Consider the following 20076-nt stretch of genomic DNA (forward strand, 5'->3'; position numbering starts at 1 on the left):
AGAAAAAAGGATCAACCTTTTATATTTGACCTCTCTCTACCCTTTACTCAAGAACTACTCAACCCACATGCGGCACATTCGCCTTATAATTATGGTGTGTGTGTTTTTTTCCCCCTTGTGTTCAGGAAAGTGGAAAAGGCTGGAGGTAGTTAAAAGGTTCTGTACAAGTTACAAGGCTGCTGCTGTTTAGACCAATCAAGACAATACAGCAGGCTTAATCATTTGATGAATCAATCTCATCCATAAACCAGGGTTCGTGTTGGACTGTAGGTGTTTGTGCGTGAGCAGTGTTCCTCTATTTTCGGTCTCAAAATCCTGGGCAAAGATGCCTTTGAAAAAAGCCAAACATATCACCCAATCAGTATCAGCAAAGCCTTGGCAAAAAGCATCCAACCAACTTATATCCTAACTAATCATGCCTGGCATGTTGTGTAAAGCCCACCATGGATACCAACATGCCCAAAACACGCCAGTAAAGCTGCAATGTGACCGGTCATTATAACACCACCAATGCTCCAAACTCTTATTTATGGCTAAATTAACCAGCAGAAATTGGGAACATTCACTAGCGTGCCCTACATGATGCAATGGTGAAGCCAAGCGTCAATTATGCCCCGATTACCCAACGCAGTCGGTGAGAGCTTTTGATGAGTCGACGATGAGCCCACTGAGTGAAAACAAAGGTATTAAACTGCCAGCCAGAACAATCATTTTATAGTAGATTTCCTACACAGGTTGTTTCGTTTTATTTTCCACAGGTAAAAGAGCTCTGCCGTCCCTAGAAAAACACCAGTTATTATTTCTCTCACCTGGCAGTGAGAGTCTTTATGCATGTAAAACCATGAGAGTACGTCTCGTCTCCAGAGGCCAGTATATGAGTCAGCAGAGTCACAGCTGAGCTGAGCTGAACCATGATAGGGCATACAAAGCAAGAGAAGCCAGGGTGCGTGTGTGTGTGTGTGTGTGTGTGTGTGATAGACAAATGGGTGGAGGACCGGTGCCAGACGAAGTCTTGGCAGGTGTCACCACTCAAGTTTTACCGTGTTTTCATGGGCATCACTTCACACGCGAATATCCTGGCTACCAGAGGCAGCGCTGAGAGCTGAGAACTGGGAGATGACGAGGACTAGAGGACTAGAAGCTCCAGAATAGACACGCTGTAGCCTCTTAGTCAGAGTTTATAGCAAAGTGAACGGCAACATTTTATCACCACTGGCACACAACCCAAACCATTCTCATGAAATCCCCTTTGTTGTGAGTTTGTTTGGCTGATGGTCCATCTGGAACAAAAGACCGCCTTTCAGTTTTTTCTCTAAAGAAAAATACATTTTCTACATATTTTACGTTATGGATTTGCTGGCTCTTGAATCCAAATATAACAGTGGTGTTCACATGCTAGCGATAATCTGCTGCTACCTTAAATGTATAGTGAACAGCTATCTGTCGATACCTTGCTAACTAAGGGACCATACACTGATTACTGGTCACTTCAAAAGCACATCCCCACATAGTAGGGTTTATTACTCAAGATCAGTACTTTTTGAAGTTTTCTCATGGAAAACAAAGGGACATACCCACACATACTCCCTATTATTTTATCTATGTATTTCTCATGGCAAACTCTAATATACAAAAAAATGAAGAGGAATCTTCACTTGCTTTTTTGGATGTTTTTATGGCAATATGGATCTTTCAGATCAATTCGAGTCGTGTCTTTGTTTGTATATTTCACTTTTTACTGTAAGGTTTTATTGCTGGTCTGGTCCTGGTCTTAACAGGGTCTCACCAAGTATGAACTTGGTCTTGACCTTATTTCCTTAAAGACTTGCTCATGTCTCGGTCTTGATACCCTCTGGTCCTGGTCATGGTGTCGGTTTAGGTGGTCTTAACTACAACTACGCAGCAGTGAGAAGTTTGTTTAACTGATGAGAGAGAATTAAAATATGGAGGTCACCTGTCCACGTAAATGCATTTACTTGTTCTCATTTAAAAATATTTAACATTTGCATGAAAAGTTAAGATTGTCAGGATCGTTCATTTCCAGACAAGGTGTGTTTTGAATTGGGTCACAATGGTTTGTCATTTTTAAGTGTGTCCCAGAAGAGAAGTCTGGTAAACAGTGGTTTATGATTTCCTTTGGAGTGTGGTTAACTCCAAAGATAACTCGTTGTTACCTGTTGCCAGCTGTGCAGGGCGGTGTCCACAGTGTGGACAGCATACTGGCTGATATTGAGGAACACCGGCTCCACAAACACATTCACGTCCAATGTGGTACTCTGGGGGCAGCAGGTAGCTGCAGCGTGGCCCTGAAACCCATACAAAATGAAACAATCACAATCCCCAACCAATGCTTTGAATAAAAAAACCAAATCTAGGCATAAATAGCCGAGCTCCACCTGTAGCACACATGGCTGGAGGAGCTGAAGGTGTGTGAGGTTTCGATACTCCAGCAGCTTGCAGTCGAGCTGGGTGGAAAAGCTGATCTCCTGACAGTCACGCGGCCCGTTGCTCCACTGGCGTAGGAAGACTCGTGGCTCCCGGGCACCACTCACCATGTACTCCTGCTCCTGAGGTAACTTCCTGTCCGGCAGGAAGGGACGAAGCTGTCGACTTGGAACTGTTGGAGACGCAGAATCCATCATTAAGAGATGGACTGATCAAATCATGGCATGACTATCGAAAGAGACTCAACTTTTTTAACCCCCTTGCTGCTTATAAAAGAAATGCATTATGGGGCACCGAGATTTGAATGATCCTTGGGTTTATTTTGGACTTATTGTAATCTTTTCATATTGGTGAGATGTTGGGTATCCTACCTGTGCCCAGCTGTTCTAGATGGTGGCAGAGGTGGAGGTCCAGCTGTGCGAGTTGAAGGGACACACCCAGGGAGGGGACAAACCAGGGCGCGAAGCAGGAGTCCACGCGGGTGCAGGCCGCCAACGCGATGGGAGATACCAACTGATCGCAGGGCAGCTGGGATCCACTCTCGCTATCCGAACTGGAGGGGAAGAGGAGATACAGCAGACAGCCAGATATGAAGACGCAAAAAGAAAAATCTAAAAGGGCAAAGAAATAAAGAAACCTATGAACTGAAAGCAGTGTGTAAATAGGAAATGATCTCACATGAAATTAATAATGGGGTAAAAATGAATAATAAACAACTAGTAAACGGTCACTGATTTTCTATCAGACTTTGTTTTTCTACATCAAAAGCACGGGCACGGCTGTGGAATTGTGGCCACAAAAATCCTGCCCACTAATTAAAATAGTCTGATTCTTATTTGCAGCTGAATGCTTTTGTCTCTTGCCCAGTCAGCTACAAATTGTGTGACATCTTTCTCAGAAATCTACCATTAGATAAACGCCTTCATTATTCAGACAAAAAGGGAATGAAAAGAGACACCAATATGGCGAGGGCCCCCTCGCTGTCCGAGGCTGTGCGTTTAGGTACATTATTACTGTCGCAGTTTCCAGGAGAACCTCTCCGTGGACATTAATTGCATGTCATGGTTGATGATGTGAAATGGAAGGTAATTGAAGTGAATGACCATTTGCTCTGTAATTTGCTGCTACCATGATCCACCATAAAAACTCCAGCAGGAAACGCTCAGGACCTGAAAAAAATGCTGGTGCTGCAGAGTGCTCCTTAAAAAGATAAGCATCATATGTTGACAATTTTCATTACTTCCAGTTGGCAGGGCGGCCAAGTTTTTCCTGGTGGAAACTAAAGTACGGCAGATGAAACGAGCGAGTAAGGAAAGGGGAATCAATTTTGATCAGAAAAGACAAATAATTTAAACATAAAGGAAATGTAGTGTTTGGGCTATGATTGTAATGAAACGCAGATGTATATTTTGCTTTACACTGTATCTGGTACTGTTAAGACCTTTTTTCTCTGTTTCTTCTCTTACATGTTTTCTTATTCCTCCCTTTCTGCTCCTCTGGAGCTCTCTAAGCCACACAGAATGTGGGCTTGGCAATTCTCTTCCACTAAAAGTTCCCTAAATCCCGGGAGGAAGTTTAAAAAAAAATAAAAAAATAAAAGGGGGAAAGAGAGTAAATTAAGATGAGGAAGGAGTGAGAAAAGACATGAAGTAATGAAAAAGCAGTGAAGCACAGAAGATGTAACAGGTGAGACATGAGAGAGCTGCAGAGAGGAAGCAGTGGCAGCGAGGAGAAGGGAGTAAAAACATGCTCTTTGAGGTGTTACAGCGCTTGGCAGGCAGACACCAACCTATCCAACCCATCCCAAACTGAGCCCAGCCCAATCCAGACCAGGCCTAGGAACGCATGAGCCAACCCAACGGGGCTTTACTCCTCTTGCTTCCCGTGAGCTTCCACTCGATTAGATACACTCAAGGTAAGCAGGAAGGAATCCGGATGGGCCCTGACAGGCACTTGGTGTGCTGGGAAATCTCATTAGGCCGATCTGAACGCCTTCCAAGCCCGCTCCCTGCTCCTGCACACCAGATGTGGGGCGAGGGACACATTGCTGGCTCTTTGTGCTCGTCGGCCTGGGTGCGTGCTCTCTCTCTCTTTCTCTCTCCCTCTCTCTCTGCTTCCCTTCACACTGGACGGCACACGTCATGTAGCTCCACACACATATCCGTGTGCAGACTCGGGCGTACAGTACAGGCTTCACGGCAACATACGCGGATGCCTGCGAGCGCAGAGAAACAGTAGAAGACAAAACGCCCACCTCTGCTCATCTCCTCCCTCCGTGTTATTATTGAGTACTATCCTCCACAGGTCCGAGGCCACCAGCTCCTTCTGCTGGTCGGTGAGGCTGAGGCTGGGCAGCTGCAGCTGGCAGGCGCTGCTCTCCGAAAGGTTGAACTCCCGGTATGGAACAAAGGCCTGCTGGAGCTCGTCCCAGTACTCGAGGCTGCATGGTACCTGAAAGGAAAGATACAGTGAACAACTTACACATGTAACCCCCGATGATGGATCTAATTAAGGTTTAATGTTTCCCATACATCTTTCTTACGTACACAGTAGTGTCCTTCAGATTCAAATGCCCTGAAAGGCTAAATTAATAAGTAATAATAAATGTTTGTTGTTGTGTTTTCATTAGCTTAGAATGAGACCGTTATATCTAGAAAGGGATTTCTTCACGGACTCGGCCACAATGCTTCTGCAGTAGCCCAGAACGTACAAACCAAACACTACAGGGAGGAAGTTTCAGTTGGTTGCAATCTGCAACCTCACCACTAGATGACTCCAAATCCTGCACACTGCAGCTTTAAAAATCAGTGTTTTCCCCAATGCCGTTTGGCAGATAAGGGATGTCCCGGAGGGGCTGTGAGATATCCAGACCTCCGATGACTAAAATCCTTCATCAGGTTACAAACTACCGAGATCTAAAAAGTGTATTGTAAAAAATATGGCTTAACGCTGGATCAAAAAAGTTAATTTATGACAGCTTCTGGCAAACAACACACAGCAAAGTGGATATGATGCCATTGACAGGGGACCAAGTGAAACGGATCGTTACAGAGATTAGAAATGACGACGCTGCCCAGTGACAGTAACAATAATTTCTTTGTCCCTTCCTGTTTTCCATACGGCCAACTGCTGACAACCGTTGAACACAGACTCAAAAATAATCAGAGATATTTCTCTCCTAGAGAGAAGGAAAACTGGAGGGACTGCTTTCTTTATGCTGAGACCCAAACACACCAAAGAGATTGTTTTTGCATCCCCTTGGGTTACATTATGGGGTTGGGCTCTGCCACAACTTTAACAAATGTACGGAAACACAAACTGAGACTGTTGCTGCTAAATAAATCGGACTCGGTGTTGCTGTAGAAAGGATGTTTGCTTCCAATAGCTCAGGTATTTCTTCCTCAAGGTGGTGGCCTCCCTCCAACAGATGACAGCGTTTTACCGATTGTTTTTATATCCACCACTTAAGGCTCCTTTGCAGATTGACACCAGTTGTTCATCACTTGAACTTGAGGCTCCAGACCAAATAAATAGACCATTGTAAGCTCCTCAGCGTAGCCCTGATTAGTCATTGGCAGTAGGTTTTCAGTAAGGCTTTGTTATTGCACAACAGGTACTGCTTCAGTGCTGTGGATCCCCCAGTTGCACATAAAGTATTAAGCAACTGTTCTGCTAATCATTAAGCATCGATAGTTTACTGACCCTTTCAAGACACGGGGAATCCCCGCCATGAAGAAAAGTGATTTTTCTTTTTATGGTGTCTGTATTACAACCTTGAATTTGACTCAGTTTAGACAAACTAATCTTTAATTTCTCATCCAGTCGGGGGGGAAAAAAAACGACCACGGACCACCAACGCAGCATCTACATCTCCATCTCCATAGCCATAGCAACAGTGCATGACCGCAGCATAACTAAACACCAGGCACACTGCATGCTACAAAGACAGCCGTTAGCATTGAAGTCCTGGAGCCGTTTCTCACACTGAATAACAATCAGCTCATGTGAGTGTTCGCACATTACGTGAGGACCGGTAGGGCTCCATTCATCCCTCTCATATTGTGCCAAAATTAGCATAAATGTGTCTGGTGCTCCTGTGTGAACGAAACCAGGCTCTCAGGTTTCCACGACCGCCTGCACGACTCTGATGGATCGGTGGTGGCAGGGAGCTTTCAGTAGCGCACCTGAAGGATGCCAGGCGGTAAGACATGAGTGAGTGTGTGTGTGTGTGTGTGTGTGTGTGTGTGTGTGTGTGTGTGTGGGTGAGCGAGTGCATCTCATCTCTGCACGTGTGTCTGTGACAATCCAATTGTTCACTGGAGTTTCGGCGCTCCTTGGGCAGTTGGTGCGTGGGTATGTGAGAAGCTCCGTGTTCAATAGTCCGGCTGCCGTACCATTAGGGAGGAATGCATGAGGTAACCGTAGCTTACATCATGTGTGAAATGCCACACAGCTTTTCCTGGAATCAACCTCTCCTAATTGCACCTGACAAGAGCGGTGCACCCGCAACCCCGACGCCGAGCCACCGGAACGGAAACTCACCGAATCTCCGCGGAGAATTCCCAGAGCCGCGTTGCTATAAAACACGGAGGGTGTTTTTTTTTTTCTGTGTGTGTGTTTTTTTCACCTGTGATATTCTATACACATGACGGCATACGGAGATGAATTTGCGAGGCACATATATGGTACAGTAGAATACATTTGCTTGGTTGCGTCATTCCTGGCGGGAACGGTGGAGATGAAATCGATAACCGGCTCACAAAAATGTTGCTGGAAAAAGAAAAACCTGAAGTCCATTTTTAGCTGACTTGACTTGGACGTCTGACAGCGGCTTTTTCGGGAGGAGAAGGCACCTGTGTATATGTCAAACGGATTGTGTATATGTGTCTATGTATAATTGCATGTATGAAAGACAATATGCGTGTATACATATGTGTATACACAGGTGTGCGCGCGGACGTGAGTGCATGATACAGTCTGGGCAGCGTCAGCTTCCGCTGCCTGATTGTGTGTGTACCTTATCTGATAAACAACATGTAACCCCGAATAGCTGACATTCCCTTGGCTGCAAGGGTGCAATCTGCGTTTCCCTCCAGCGGACGACAGAGTCCGCCTGGCAGCTAGACTAGAGGACAAAAATCAGCAGGAGGGTTATCTGAAAATGGAATCTGGATTTCTGAGTCAAGGTTCCACTTTAGAGGGGGTTCAATTGCCTGGAAAGCCACGTTAAGGACTTTTAAAATACTTCCAATATTCAAAAGTATTTACAAATATATTCAAATCGAGGACTGTTGGCAGCATTGTACACAGATCTGATTTCCATCCCTGTCACCCACCCTCGTTTCTGCCAAACCACAAAATACTCTGCACTCCTGATTGACCAATCACAGCCTCTCAAAAAGGTTAACTAAAGGCAAGCAAACTAAAACAAACACACAACAGACAGGAACCATTCCAATTTCCATGATGGACCCAGGTGTGATCGCCGCTCAAGTATGAATGTGTCCGTGCAACTGAAGACTCCCCGAGCTCCCATCCACATCCTGGTCTGCCATTATTCTTATTAACAATATCAACACCGTCATTAGGTCTTCTGTTATTTCACTGATGCCTATATGTCTAAAAATCCCTCTGCTAGCTACCTCTTATCAGCCAGCAGACAAATTGAATTGACATCGTCTTCAGCAAATGTTTACTCAGGAGAAGTAATGAAAATTGTTCCGAAAATGACTCCCGCCGTGCTGTCTCAGGTGGGCTAATATAGGTTAACATTAATCAGTGTGGAAAAATCCACATGCTGAGATCTTCACGCTCAACTATTTTCTTTCTTAAATTTTCCTCCATAATGCCAAACTTAAAAAAAAAAGAACTGAAGTTTTGGTGCATGAGGTGTAAAAGCTCCAGATCAAATTAACCACATGCACAGCCATTTATTTTTATTGTGCATTAGCTGTGACTAATGCAGGTCTGCTTGAGCGCTGTCCCATTAAAACAACAGTTATCTTGGCTAAAACACACTCGCTCTTTTTTCTGGGTCGCTCCGGAGTGAAATACCCACCGACTCCCGACAAAAAGGCTTGATTGGAAAAATGTTGGGAAAAGAACCAATAAAAAAAAAAAAAAAAAAAAAAAAAGGGACGTGCCGAGGATGTGAAGCTGATGGCGGACCTGTGTTTCTCATAATAACAACAATGATAGAAACAACAGCTGCAGAAGCGGTTATGACAGAAGGTTGCTGGTTCATCTCAGGCCACAGAGCTTTTATGATATCGGTCGCAGGCCAGCGGGGCCATGATGGCAGCTCAGAGCCCTGCTGAGACATGAAAGGCTGTCCCACAGTGCCATGCACGAAAGCAACAGCAGGGGAGCAGATGGTGCGATGTTTGTCAGAGCGATTTTGGGCGACTGCCCGAAGCGGCGAGGAGATGATCACATTCATTTGTACGTTCAGAAAAGCTCATATTGGTAAAAGGCCCAGGTCCTCTCTACTTGAACAAACTGTGTCTCCTCATCCTGCTGCTCCCCTTCAGGCTGAATCATAGCTCCTGTGTTTCTCAGGAATCAGAACCCCACAGAGAGGCAGGAGGGGAGGACGAGCTAGGGATGGAAAAAGAGCTGTAAGGACACCTGCTTATGATTCAGAGAACTGGACCACACGACGGTGAGAAGGTGAGAATGACTCACCTCCCCCTCCTCTTATACCTTCCTCACTTGGGCCCTCTACAGGCGGGAACCTGCGGATGCTCCGTCAGGGATCTGTCCTTCTGAAGCTCCCCCCCCCCCCCCCCCCCCTCCTCCCCAATCACTCTGACATCGTTCCTCTTCTACTGTATGTAAAAACAGCACAGGCAGCAATTTGACTTTGAGTAATGGAAGAAGGTTTGAATTCCCCCTCCGAGATACTGGAACCAGTTGGGAAACCACAACTATTTAAATGCAGGAAATCTTGATTTTATAAAATGTTAATATGATCTGCTCTGGGGACAAGCGAGCAGCATGGCTCAGAGCAACGAACACCCCCCCACCCTCCCTTCCAACCCCACCTTCATTTATTCAGTGGGGTGGAGGAAAGGGAAGGAGAAGGGAGTGTGTGACAAAAGGAGGGAAGAGGAGGAGTGGATGGAAAAAAAATGTGGAGAAGAGACACTTTTATTTTGCTCACCACAATAAGATGCATCTCTCCATCCACCTGCTTGTAAACAGCCTTAAAACAGAGAGGTATGACAAGACAGCTCAACGCTAGAATCACTCTCTCTTTCCTCCGGCTTTCTTTTTCTTTCCCTATGCCTCTCACTTTCCATTTCTCAAAATCTATCAGCCTCCATCTCCGTGTGGCCACATGGTAATTTTAGAGGCCTGAGAAATATGACTGCCTTCTCTCTCTCTCTCGCTCCCTCTCTCTTTCTCTCTCAATGGGAAGTAAATGAAATTCCTCTGGAACTGAAACTGAGCCATAACTGTTTTTTGGATTTTTATGGCTGCATTTCCTTTCTGTGTTGCTGGGATTTTTTTTCTAGTTTTCTTGGGAGAAATTCGAAAAAAATAATACAAATAAAAGGAAAATATCCTTATTGTCTAACAGAGGCTGAAATCAATTAAATGTGGGTTCCTGATGACGTTGGCTGAAGTCCTGTTTGAATAACCCTCACGAACCTAACCCCTCGCATCACACACGGCTCACTTAATGCTATGTGAGTGTTTGGATAAACGTTCGAGGTAAGGAGGACTGTGTAACATATCAGTTCACTGATCCAGTGTCTTATAATTACTTTACAATCACTCCTTTTAAAAAACGCTCCATGATACACAATACTGTTTTTAGCAGTGTTGACAAAAGGCTTTCAACAATGGATTCAAACCAGCTTTTTGCAAATTCACGTTGTGTTTTTGATTCATGTTACAAGTCTGAACAACAGTTTCATTTTTTCTTCTACACCGTCAATGACAATGGCTCCATCTATGTAGCATGTTTTCTCTACAGAGTATCTCTATCTCTACACCTCATCCCAACATGAAGCGGTCTCAGGAACAGTCGGCTGCTCGGAGCCTCTTTTCATCACCTCCTGCCATGGACGTCGCATCACCTGATTCCTTTTAAGAGACATGTCAGAGGAGACAGGACCATGCCAGAGGACAAGAAGATGTGGAAACCACATGTTCATCAACCACTGGTCCCATATATCCTGCTCTGTAATACTACACACTCACACAGATACGTCCACAGTCACAGGAAACAAAGACAACAAATATCCCCACCCCTGATATGTAAAACGCCACTGTACACGTGTGTGACAGATACATGTTAATCATGCTACTTCTTCGGGTCACAGAAGACCTACAGACCCTTCTGTCACAGAAGACCCTACATCCACCTATCTCCATCCTTCCTGGCCCTCCTTTGTCCAATCTCTCTCTTTCCACCCCTCCCTCCTGTCAATCTACTCCCATTCACCACCCTCTCCCTCTCCCAACTCCGTCTATCACCGCCTCGTCCTCCAACCCTCCCTCCTTCACACACGTCAGCTCCCTCCGTTCTCTACTGTAACTCAATATGTGGCCAATCAGCAAGAGGCTTTGGAGTTTTGCTCATTACAGACTTTACAGCTGTGGGGCCTCGCTGGGAAGCCAGACATCTGCAGCACCTTCCGATACCGTCTCCCTCCCCTGGGCCGACGTAAACAGACGGAGGAAAACATCTGCACTGTAGGTGAAATGATTGTGGGAGTCCAGGAAAAGAATCTGAGAGATAAAGGGAGGATGAGAAACTTCTGCTGCAGATGGAGGAAGCAGAAACTAAATGTCATTAAAAAGCCCACGAATGCACCGGGAATGTAATAAAACTAGTCGTTAATTTCCGTAATAACTAGATCTCAGAATGGGATCACACCAGCTGCAACACCAAATCAGGGCAGGGGGATGAAGTGGGAAATTACACCCAGCCTTCATTTTTTATCTCAACTACACACCTGTGAAGTCCTGTAACGTTCTGTGATGGCACCTAGCACGGTTGTGACGCCATCACGGTGACACAATCTGTCCACAGACGTATAAACACCTGTTAAAGCACTCAAAGCCTCCTGTGTGGTGCTTCCCGCTACAGTCTGTGTCTCCAGGAGCACATTTAGCCGTGATGACTCACACACGGACTCACAAGGAGAAAACAACACCGCCGTTGCTACTGCGTGTGGTAATAACATGAGCTTACAGCATTCATCTGTGATAAATTCTCTATATGAGAGCAAAATCAAACAAAAAAAAACTTAAAGGTACAATATGTAAGAAATCTAAAGCAACTGGCCGTAAAATCATCCTAATATGTCATAGAGACTCAGGAATAATGATCATATAACATACTGAACTCACCAACAACAACAACAGTACAGCCAAAATATTCGCATTTAAAAAAAACTTTTGCGGACCGCAAATCATGTTTATGTTTTGGAAACATGTTTTGGCACGTGGCGCCACCCACTGGCGTCTACAAATCATTGCAGTCAGTAGAGTCTCAGCTGCCGAGCAACCACGGGTTGCCAGTTTCGACTGAGCTACGATGGCGGAGGCAACGAAACCCAAAAGTGCTCGTTATGATTCACAAAAACGCCAAGATAAAAACCGAGGCAAAGTGAGGGTCTATATAGGGGATGCATTAGAACGGTGGAGACAGTTGAAAGCTGAGAGGAATTTGAAATCGCATGCAGAATTGGCTACTCTTCTCCTAGACAGGTTAATTAAGCCTGGCTAACTAAGTTAGCATCATAGCTTGACGGGGATGGACATTTCCAATACTTTGAACTGTCGAGTAACAACGTTATTCAGTACGATCATAGAAACAATCGTTAGCAGCACAGCTAACGCTAGCAGCATTAGCACTGTCCTGTTACGGGCATCCAGCCGGACATCGGCTGGACGCTAGCAGCATTGACGGAGGATACGCCAACAGCTCTGGCAACCTGGAGTCTGGAAGGGAGTGGGTGGAGGGGGAGGCGGATACAACTCGCCGCAGTGTTTTGGATTTGAGTGTCGTACCGTTTTGGCCACATTCTTACATATGGCGCCTTTAAATGTAAGGAATGTCTTAATATAAATGTATTCAAAACTCTCCGTTTTGGTGCCTGCCTCTTTAAACTCACAGAAAAGCCCGGTCAGCTCTAATTGGTCAGTGTTTCTGGTCTACTGGTGACTGTATAGTTGTGACATCACCACCTCCGAGTCATGATGGCTCAGTTTGTGAATAAAGGCTGTGTGCATTTCTCTGTGGATTGAGTGACACATGTATACAGCACCTAGCCCCCCTCTATAATCAGACAAGTCATACAAACTATAACTGTTATAGCATTCAGGAAGTTATTCTTACAGGTCATTGCAATAATATAATATAAGAGGCATATCTGTGAATTTATTACATCATCCTGTTTTATTACGTTGTCATTTCACTATCAGTTGCTCGAGGGATGGCCCTCAGCAGCTGCTCCTCATTGACCTGCGAAGACCTTTCGCATCATAAAATTCATAACAGCGGAACTTAAATAATATCTGACTGAACATAACTATTACATAAACTTTATCTGAGCAGGACAAACGCATTATTCCAGGAAAATTAATGGGTTCATCTTCAACTGGATGACAAAAACATTTTGTATAACGTGTCACCAGGAAGCCCATTCCTAATTGCACGGCCGATAGTTAAAACCTGAGTGACTGTAGCCTTAACATTGTTAGCGAACTTGAACTAAAATAGCATATTTCTGCTCCAGGAAAAAGGAGCGATTCGGGAGGAGGATGCGAAAGAACGCGATGTGGGACCCAGCTCGCCTTCGAGGATGAAAAAGTGGAGAGTGAAGTGGGGGACAGAAAAGGCCGAGGATGAATGATAGGAGGAAAAGTGGGATGTCCTGTCCCCCACTGAGGCCCTGTAGACTCAGTAGCTGCTCCAGCCTGCCAAATTATAACCTCATCTGGGGTTCGAGACACCTGGCTATTCACACCAGAGCATGCAAGATGACTTCCACAGCTGTCTGACCATGTATTACATGTTTGGAGAGACAGCAGGGGTCTCTGTCATTCAATAACACATAGGGTATGGAAGTTCTCATGACTCATGTCCTGGGAATTAGAAATGGCCCCCAGCCCGACTCCAAGACAGTTTATTTCTCTTTCATTGCAGGTGATCTTTACCAGGGAGCAGGGAGAGAGATGAGTGGGTTCTCTTCTCGGTTTAGGCCTCTCTCACCTTCTCCACACAGTAGTAGCACGACATTTCCATATTTTTTCACAATATGCAGTGTGTTTATGTTGGGAAGGGTTTCAGAATAATGGCGGAGATAGAGGTGTTTGAAGAGAAGAAACATGGCAGTAGAGCTGCTCCTAAGGATTTGTTTTTATTCATTCATCTAATGATTATTTCTAAGATTAGTCAATTAATCAAACAAATCATTTATTGATTATTCTAAAAATATGTATGAATGAATTTACACTAAATACATATCTAAACTTAGGCCTGTTCAGTTAATCGATTTTAAATCGTAATCACGGTTATGTAGTTCGGATGATGTTAAAAACGTGAAAATCGTAAAATCGATTTTTCAAAAAGTTAAAGTTCTGCACTTAATTCATTCATTTTTGTTTAATGGACACACCTTAAGATACATGTGAAGGTGAGGTTTTTCTCTTAATCCCAAAGGGATTGTTTTTTTATGTTTACAAGAAGATAACATGGAGCAAAGCCAGATGGCAAAAGTTCATTCATTGTTCTTTATATTAATCCCTTGAGGGATTTTTTGTTTAATAAGAACAAGGTTTGCACTCAAATCCCAATGGGGAAATTATTTGCAAAATGTTTAATAAAAAACAGCATATTTGAAATAATTTCTTTGCCTTTTGTCATTTCACAAAATAATCGTAATCGAAAATCGGAATTTTATTTTTGGGCAAAATCGAACAGCCCTATCTAAACTGAATAATAATATTTCATTCCTCTTCTCTTAACATCAACAAATGTATTGTATTGTTTGTGTATGTATGTATTTAAGACAGGGTTGTGATAGCAACCCTTTCCCTGACTTGGATACTCAGTATTTTCCTGGAAGCGAAACATGTAGCCGACTAGAAGTTGCCGTTTCTAAACACAACATTCAAACTTCACCTTCAGCTCAACGAGCGAGAGGGAGGGAGGGGGAAGAGAGAGTGCAGTGGTCAAGCGAGCTAGAGATTGAATGAAGGGAGGCAAAGTCATGAATCAGGCCTGCCTGCTCTCTGTTTCAGGCCTGTGAGGTCTGTGAGACTGTGGCGACCTGGGAATGAGAACAGGCTAAACACCCTGAATGAAACGATGCCACCCCTACCTGGAAGTCTGTGTTGACTACAATGTGACCATTCTGTCTTGTGTCTGTGTCAGTGTGTACCTGCAGGGCGTCCCCCAGGTCGGCGGTGCTGATCTCAGGGTCCTCTGTGGTGTTGAACGGGACCGGAGTGATCCGGACGAAGGTCAGGACGCGGGGTTCGGGGTACCTCCACAGCATCACCCCCGGGCTCTCCTCCGTCTCGCTGTAGAACACCACCTCATGGGCTCCTGGCAGTCTTTGGGAAGCTGCCAGAATAGAAGAATAAAGAACAATATCAGAAAAAGACCGAGCAGATCCAAAAACAAGGCGTATGCCGTGTTTCACAGAAAGACATAAAAAAAGAGGCAGAACATATGGTGAGGGGCTGAGACAATAAGAACATTTGTCGAGGAGGAGTTGAAAGGGAACACGGAAAAGAGGAGTAAAAGATTATCGCTGACCGACAGATAAAAAATGATGTGACTGGAAATCAGAGGATAAACTGGATGGAATCCATGTATTTTTTAGATGTTCAAGTAGATTACTAATTTACCAGTTTTTTTTAAAAGATACTTCTGGTATCGTTAAACAACTACAACACAAGATCCCGGAGCAAAAAAGCATGTTTAAAGGCTTAACTGGTCTCCTTGAACATTCACAGATGCTTGAAGAAAAAAATGAAAATTTGGATGCCTTTTAATGTGGGATGCACGTCAGTGTATCATTCTTTTCACATTAGGAAATTCACCGAATGTGGCACAAAAATAAAAGAAAAAACAAACCAACTTACATCTCCGGCGGCGTCATGTTATTTCTACTATGGAATCCGAATCCTCCCCAAAGAAATATCTCCTAAAAGAACGCTCTGGATGTTTCCACGCTTTCAGAATGTTTATATGCGTAAGAAGCCGTCTATAAACAACGTGGCTGAGTAAACATTTTTGCTATTGAGTAAACAGCCATTGATTGAACCATGCCAAGCACCTGCAAAAAGCTGGATAACACTGGATCTAAACTTCTGAGTGGTGTTTGACTTAAGTCGTGGCTGCTGTTTGGGATTCAAGTCCTTTGGAAAAATGTTTATTTGAAAAAAACAGTGAGGCAGAGAACCGCTGCTTTGTTTGGCCCCCGGAGGTACAAACACTGAGAGTCGCTTTCCAGAAAACACATTTCAAGGGGCAGCGAAATCTGTCTGGGGCTAATTCTTCCCTTCATGTGAAGCGGTGAGCTACTTGGGAGACGACGGTGTTGCTGTTCTTTTTGGAAAAGGCTGAATGAGAGACAAAAACACACACTTTCATGAGGTTTCAGAGAGGGGACAGAGACTCCCCTCCACCCTCCACCCTTCTCCATCTTTCATCTCCTCCTCCACCGTTCATTCTATCCCATCCATCCCTGTGTCGGGCCTCCGGGGGCCACTCGCTGGTCCCTGCACTCCGGGGCCCGGTTCTCTCCGGCTGTTGACAACATGTTGCAGACAGATTGTGCTCTCTGTTCTAGTTCACTACTGTACGTTCTCCCGCTTCAGCCAGCATATTAAACGCATCAAAGACCAGTGGAACAGTGCAACAAACAAAGGCTCAACCACAGCTGACAGAGTGGACGGCTGGTCTCCAGCCAGAGACAAGTTTGAACCTCTGTGTATAATGTTCCTGTGTGTGTGTGTGTGTGTGTGTGTGTGTGTGTGTCCACGTAGAGGACAGCACACAGAGCACAAAGCGGGGGAATAAACAGCATGTTAGTCAGAGTGGAACCAGGCAGACATGTCCGATGAAACGTCTTTCCACAGAGAGCTTTGATCTGACTTTGATTTAAGGCGATGTGTATCTTAAGTGACATCTCACTTTGATGCAACGGTTCCTTTTTTTTTTTTACGTTACTGACAGTGTCGTGCACGAGCACGCTAAACGAACGTGCTTGTGTTTTTCCGGTGAAATTAATTCATCTGTTTGCAAAAAAAAATAAGTGTAAAGGTGAAAATGAGAGGAGCTACCTATTCCATCAGGCTCGCTTTTGAATGCTCATTAAATACCAGAATGGAATAGTGCATATGCAAATATAGGGCTGAAACTTAATAAAATACTTGTATACAGTATTTCAAATGGATAAACTGAATGTAAACAGGAATTTAGTATATGTTATTGCATAATGAGAACTAATAATTATAGAACTATAATATAGCATAATAAAAAAGTGTCTTGTGGTGCAGGACTGGATATTAAAAAATGTAAGTCTGAAGAGTTAAAAGTGGACTCTTTCTTCTAAAATTCAACACTGTGAACTATGAAAGAGAACAAGTTCATTTGAAACTGTGTGAACAGAACTCTTGCCGTTCCATCAAGTTTGTAAACCTTGTCAAGAATAAGCAGGAAAATGTGTGTCTGGGTAATATTAGTTTACTCCGAGTCTTGGATGATGCTTTTTGTCTGCTATGAACGCCAACAGCTATCCGTCTTTGGAGTCTGGGCCTCTGCAGAGCGTCTATGAAGAAATTAAATGTTCCACGCAGCGATCGTGTCACTTGAAATCAGATTTAGATGTATAGTAGGCAATGCTTTATATAGATTTAAAGCCTGGTTCCACTATCAGCCCCGCTGTACGAGATCAGCATAAACATTCACCTGAGTCCTGAATGTATTGGAAATGCCCTGTACGCAGGTCATCAGAGCTGTGCTCTGTCCGCGGGGAGGGAGATCCAGGAGAAGGAGGTGGCTGGGTGTGGCAGGCCTTCCCCTTGGAGCAGCTATCAGCCGAATCTGACCCTTTATGGAGGTTCAGGTACGCCTGCAGGTGCTCCTCCACCAGCTTTAGGCAGCTCAGATGCTCCTGACCCCAGAAGACCTGCCGAGACAGAAGCAGCGAGGTGGTTGGCAGGGAACGGCAGAGCAAAGAGAACAGGATGGGGGAACGAGACAGTGACACGGCAGCTGATGCACAAATACATACGTTGACAATTATTTAACATTCGTTCTCCAAAACAGGAAGAGAGGCAGTCAGGGTTACCCTCGTCATCACCCCTTCACATCCTTTTTTCGAACACTGGCCAAAACAACCTCACATCCTCCTCACTTACCCGCGGCATTCCCCTTGCCGTGCTCCATCAAAGCCAGTCTGCCTGGGGTTTGGACCGAAGACCAGGAATCTCTGAGTCAAAAACTCTTCACACATGGAGCTGCCTGCCTGCTCGCCTGCTACTCTCGAGCTTACAAGGGCGGGTTATGACTAAACTCTAAAAAACAGGAAAATTTGGGGATTTTTTTTCCCCCAGGTTTTTTTGGAAAGAGAGCACGAGAAGAAGGAATCGGAAAGGAATTCCGGTGGTTTTTGGAGAGAACTTGATTAAGACACCACAAACGCCAATATTTACAGTGGGGAAACGTATGATTACTTATTAAGTGTGGAGTTACGAGTCATGTTTCTGTTAATGGGCACGCAATAAAAGCATTAAGGGAGCCGTTGGAAATGGAAGGGGGGCTGGGGGTTCCCCCCTTGAAGGAGTAATGTGGAATAATACATTCGGAATAATGTGATGAGTTAGTCACATTTGAAAAGGGACTTTTTCAGTGTGGACGTTATGTAACTTCTCACGGGGAAAAAGACACACATAAGATAGAACCTCCCCTCTAAAAATAGCTCTATAATATTCCACTGCTTAACCGGCCGAGGTGACTCAAATATACAGTGGAATTACAGCATGCAGTTTCTACTGTCGGCCGAGGTGACGTTTAAATGGGCAGCCGCTTCGCCTTGGGAGGCTGTTCTTCAACTGGAAGAGCCTGGCCTGAGTAGGACTCTAACCAGGTGTGGGGGCGCTGATCTCAACCTGACCCCTAGGAACTGTAGCTGCGCTGCCTGATAAATCTTGTGACTGCTGAATTGATGTCACGGTTGTACAGACCTGCAGGAGGCCTCCCTTCAGGTCCAGCAGCAGTTTAGGAGAGCCGGGCTCAGGTCCGGGGCTGCCGCTGTGCCGACACCACCGGGCCTCCAGGGAGGTGCTGCAGGAGAAGGGCCCCAGCAGATGACGGCTTCGGTCCTTCAGCCCTGTCCTCACCAACAAGTCTCGCAGCTCCATCTGCATCGATGCGGCCTGGACCGCATCTAGGAAGACAGAAGGAGTAGCTGTGAGTGGCACGTAGAGGTCAGGGTGGACAGGAGGATACGTCGGAAAATGTTTTGGACCAATAGGAGGACAGACGTCTTCTCAGTGAGTCCCTATGTAGGTTTTGTGGATGAAGTAGGAGCAGCCAGTTTTATTGATTACACATTGGAGAAAGTTGAAAGTTGAAAAGGATTTCAAATAGATGGAAACATTTTTCCAATAAATACTCATTCCAATGTGAAATATTGATATCTCTAATTATATATAAAAACTAACAAAGCTCATTGATTCAATTGCAACCAAGCCAGATGAAACTGAAACGCATCAATAATTCAACCTCAAAATTCCGCTGCACGAATGTTTGCCTCTGTGTTTTTACCCCGTTCCACTACGACGGTCTGCCTGTATGACATCACAGTAGCAAAAACATACATTATAATTCCATCAACCACATCCCTGGCCTCCCAACTGTAGCACTCAAGTGAGGCTATAAACATAAACACTTGCCTCAGAAAGAGGAGAGCGTGATTCTGCCTCTTTAACGACGACATGCACTGCCTTTTGCCTTCGTGTTTCTCAAATCGATGGGACTGATGATAATGAAGGAGTTTGCTTATTTTAAGTGGACTGGCATTTAATCGAGGAAGGCTTTAATTTGACTTGGTATAAGTTGCCAGTGATGAGAAGTTTCCAATATTTTTGGTCTGAGGCTAAAAAACACACAACATCAGCTAATACGGAGAGCAGATGTGTCTCATTGAACAGAGGTTTTCTGGGGTCACGGCTTCACCCATTTGAACCTGTATGGAATGAGTTTAAAGTGGGCGCTCCTGTGATTTAATGAACTAAAAGGTTTAGCAGACATGATAGTGAGAACACCCTGATGGGAGCCAAACAGCCACTCTTCTTGAAAGAACCGAAAAGAAGCGAAAGCCCCAAAGTTAATAAGGACATTCTCCATCCTTTCCATTAAAAACAGAGATGTGTCACTGTGGTCGCAGGCAGTCCTGAACTTGGTCTTTTGGTCCCATAAACCAGCGGAATGGAACCCCTTCTACTAGTTGTTGACATGGGAGGGCTGATCTGGTCAGTGAGAAAGCAGCAGCAGCAGCGGCAGCCCATTTGGAAACCTCAACCCCAGATGACTAATAATGCCCTGAGAAGTGGCTCTTTAAAAATTCCTTTCAACTCGAGCGATTCTCACACCAG

At 44.7% G+C, this 20076-nt stretch overlaps 2 protein-coding genes across 3 annotated transcripts in view; one reads left to right on the top strand and one right to left on the bottom strand.

Moving 5' to 3' along the window:
- The window catches only part of LOC311024283 (polyadenylate-binding protein 1A), a 477590-nt gene that overhangs the window by 122481 nt on the left and 335033 nt on the right, over positions 1 to 20076 (top strand). The gene's annotated exons all lie outside the window — the stretch shown is intronic.
- Positions 1 to 20076, bottom strand: part of vps13b (vacuolar protein sorting 13 homolog B) — a 317809-nt gene that overhangs the window by 50886 nt on the left and 246847 nt on the right. For both annotated transcript variants that reach the window (XM_084026605.1, XM_084026606.1), the window contains exons 39-45: positions 18664 to 18866; positions 17387 to 17606; positions 14847 to 15031; positions 4700 to 4896; positions 2817 to 2998; positions 2397 to 2617; positions 2175 to 2306 (exon numbers count right to left, since the gene is read on the bottom strand). In XM_084026605.1, coding sequence (XP_083882731.1) covers positions 2175 to 2306; positions 2397 to 2617; positions 2817 to 2998; positions 4700 to 4896; positions 14847 to 15031; positions 17387 to 17606; positions 18664 to 18866 — 1340 coding nt within the window. The remainder of the gene's footprint in view (positions 1 to 2174; positions 2307 to 2396; positions 2618 to 2816; positions 2999 to 4699; positions 4897 to 14846; positions 15032 to 17386; positions 17607 to 18663; positions 18867 to 20076) is intronic.

This window comes from Eutrigla gurnardus (genome assembly GCF_963514095.1).
Source record: "Eutrigla gurnardus genome assembly, chromosome: 14".
In the NCBI taxonomy this organism is placed as follows: domain Eukaryota; kingdom Metazoa; phylum Chordata; class Actinopteri; order Perciformes; family Triglidae; genus Eutrigla; species Eutrigla gurnardus.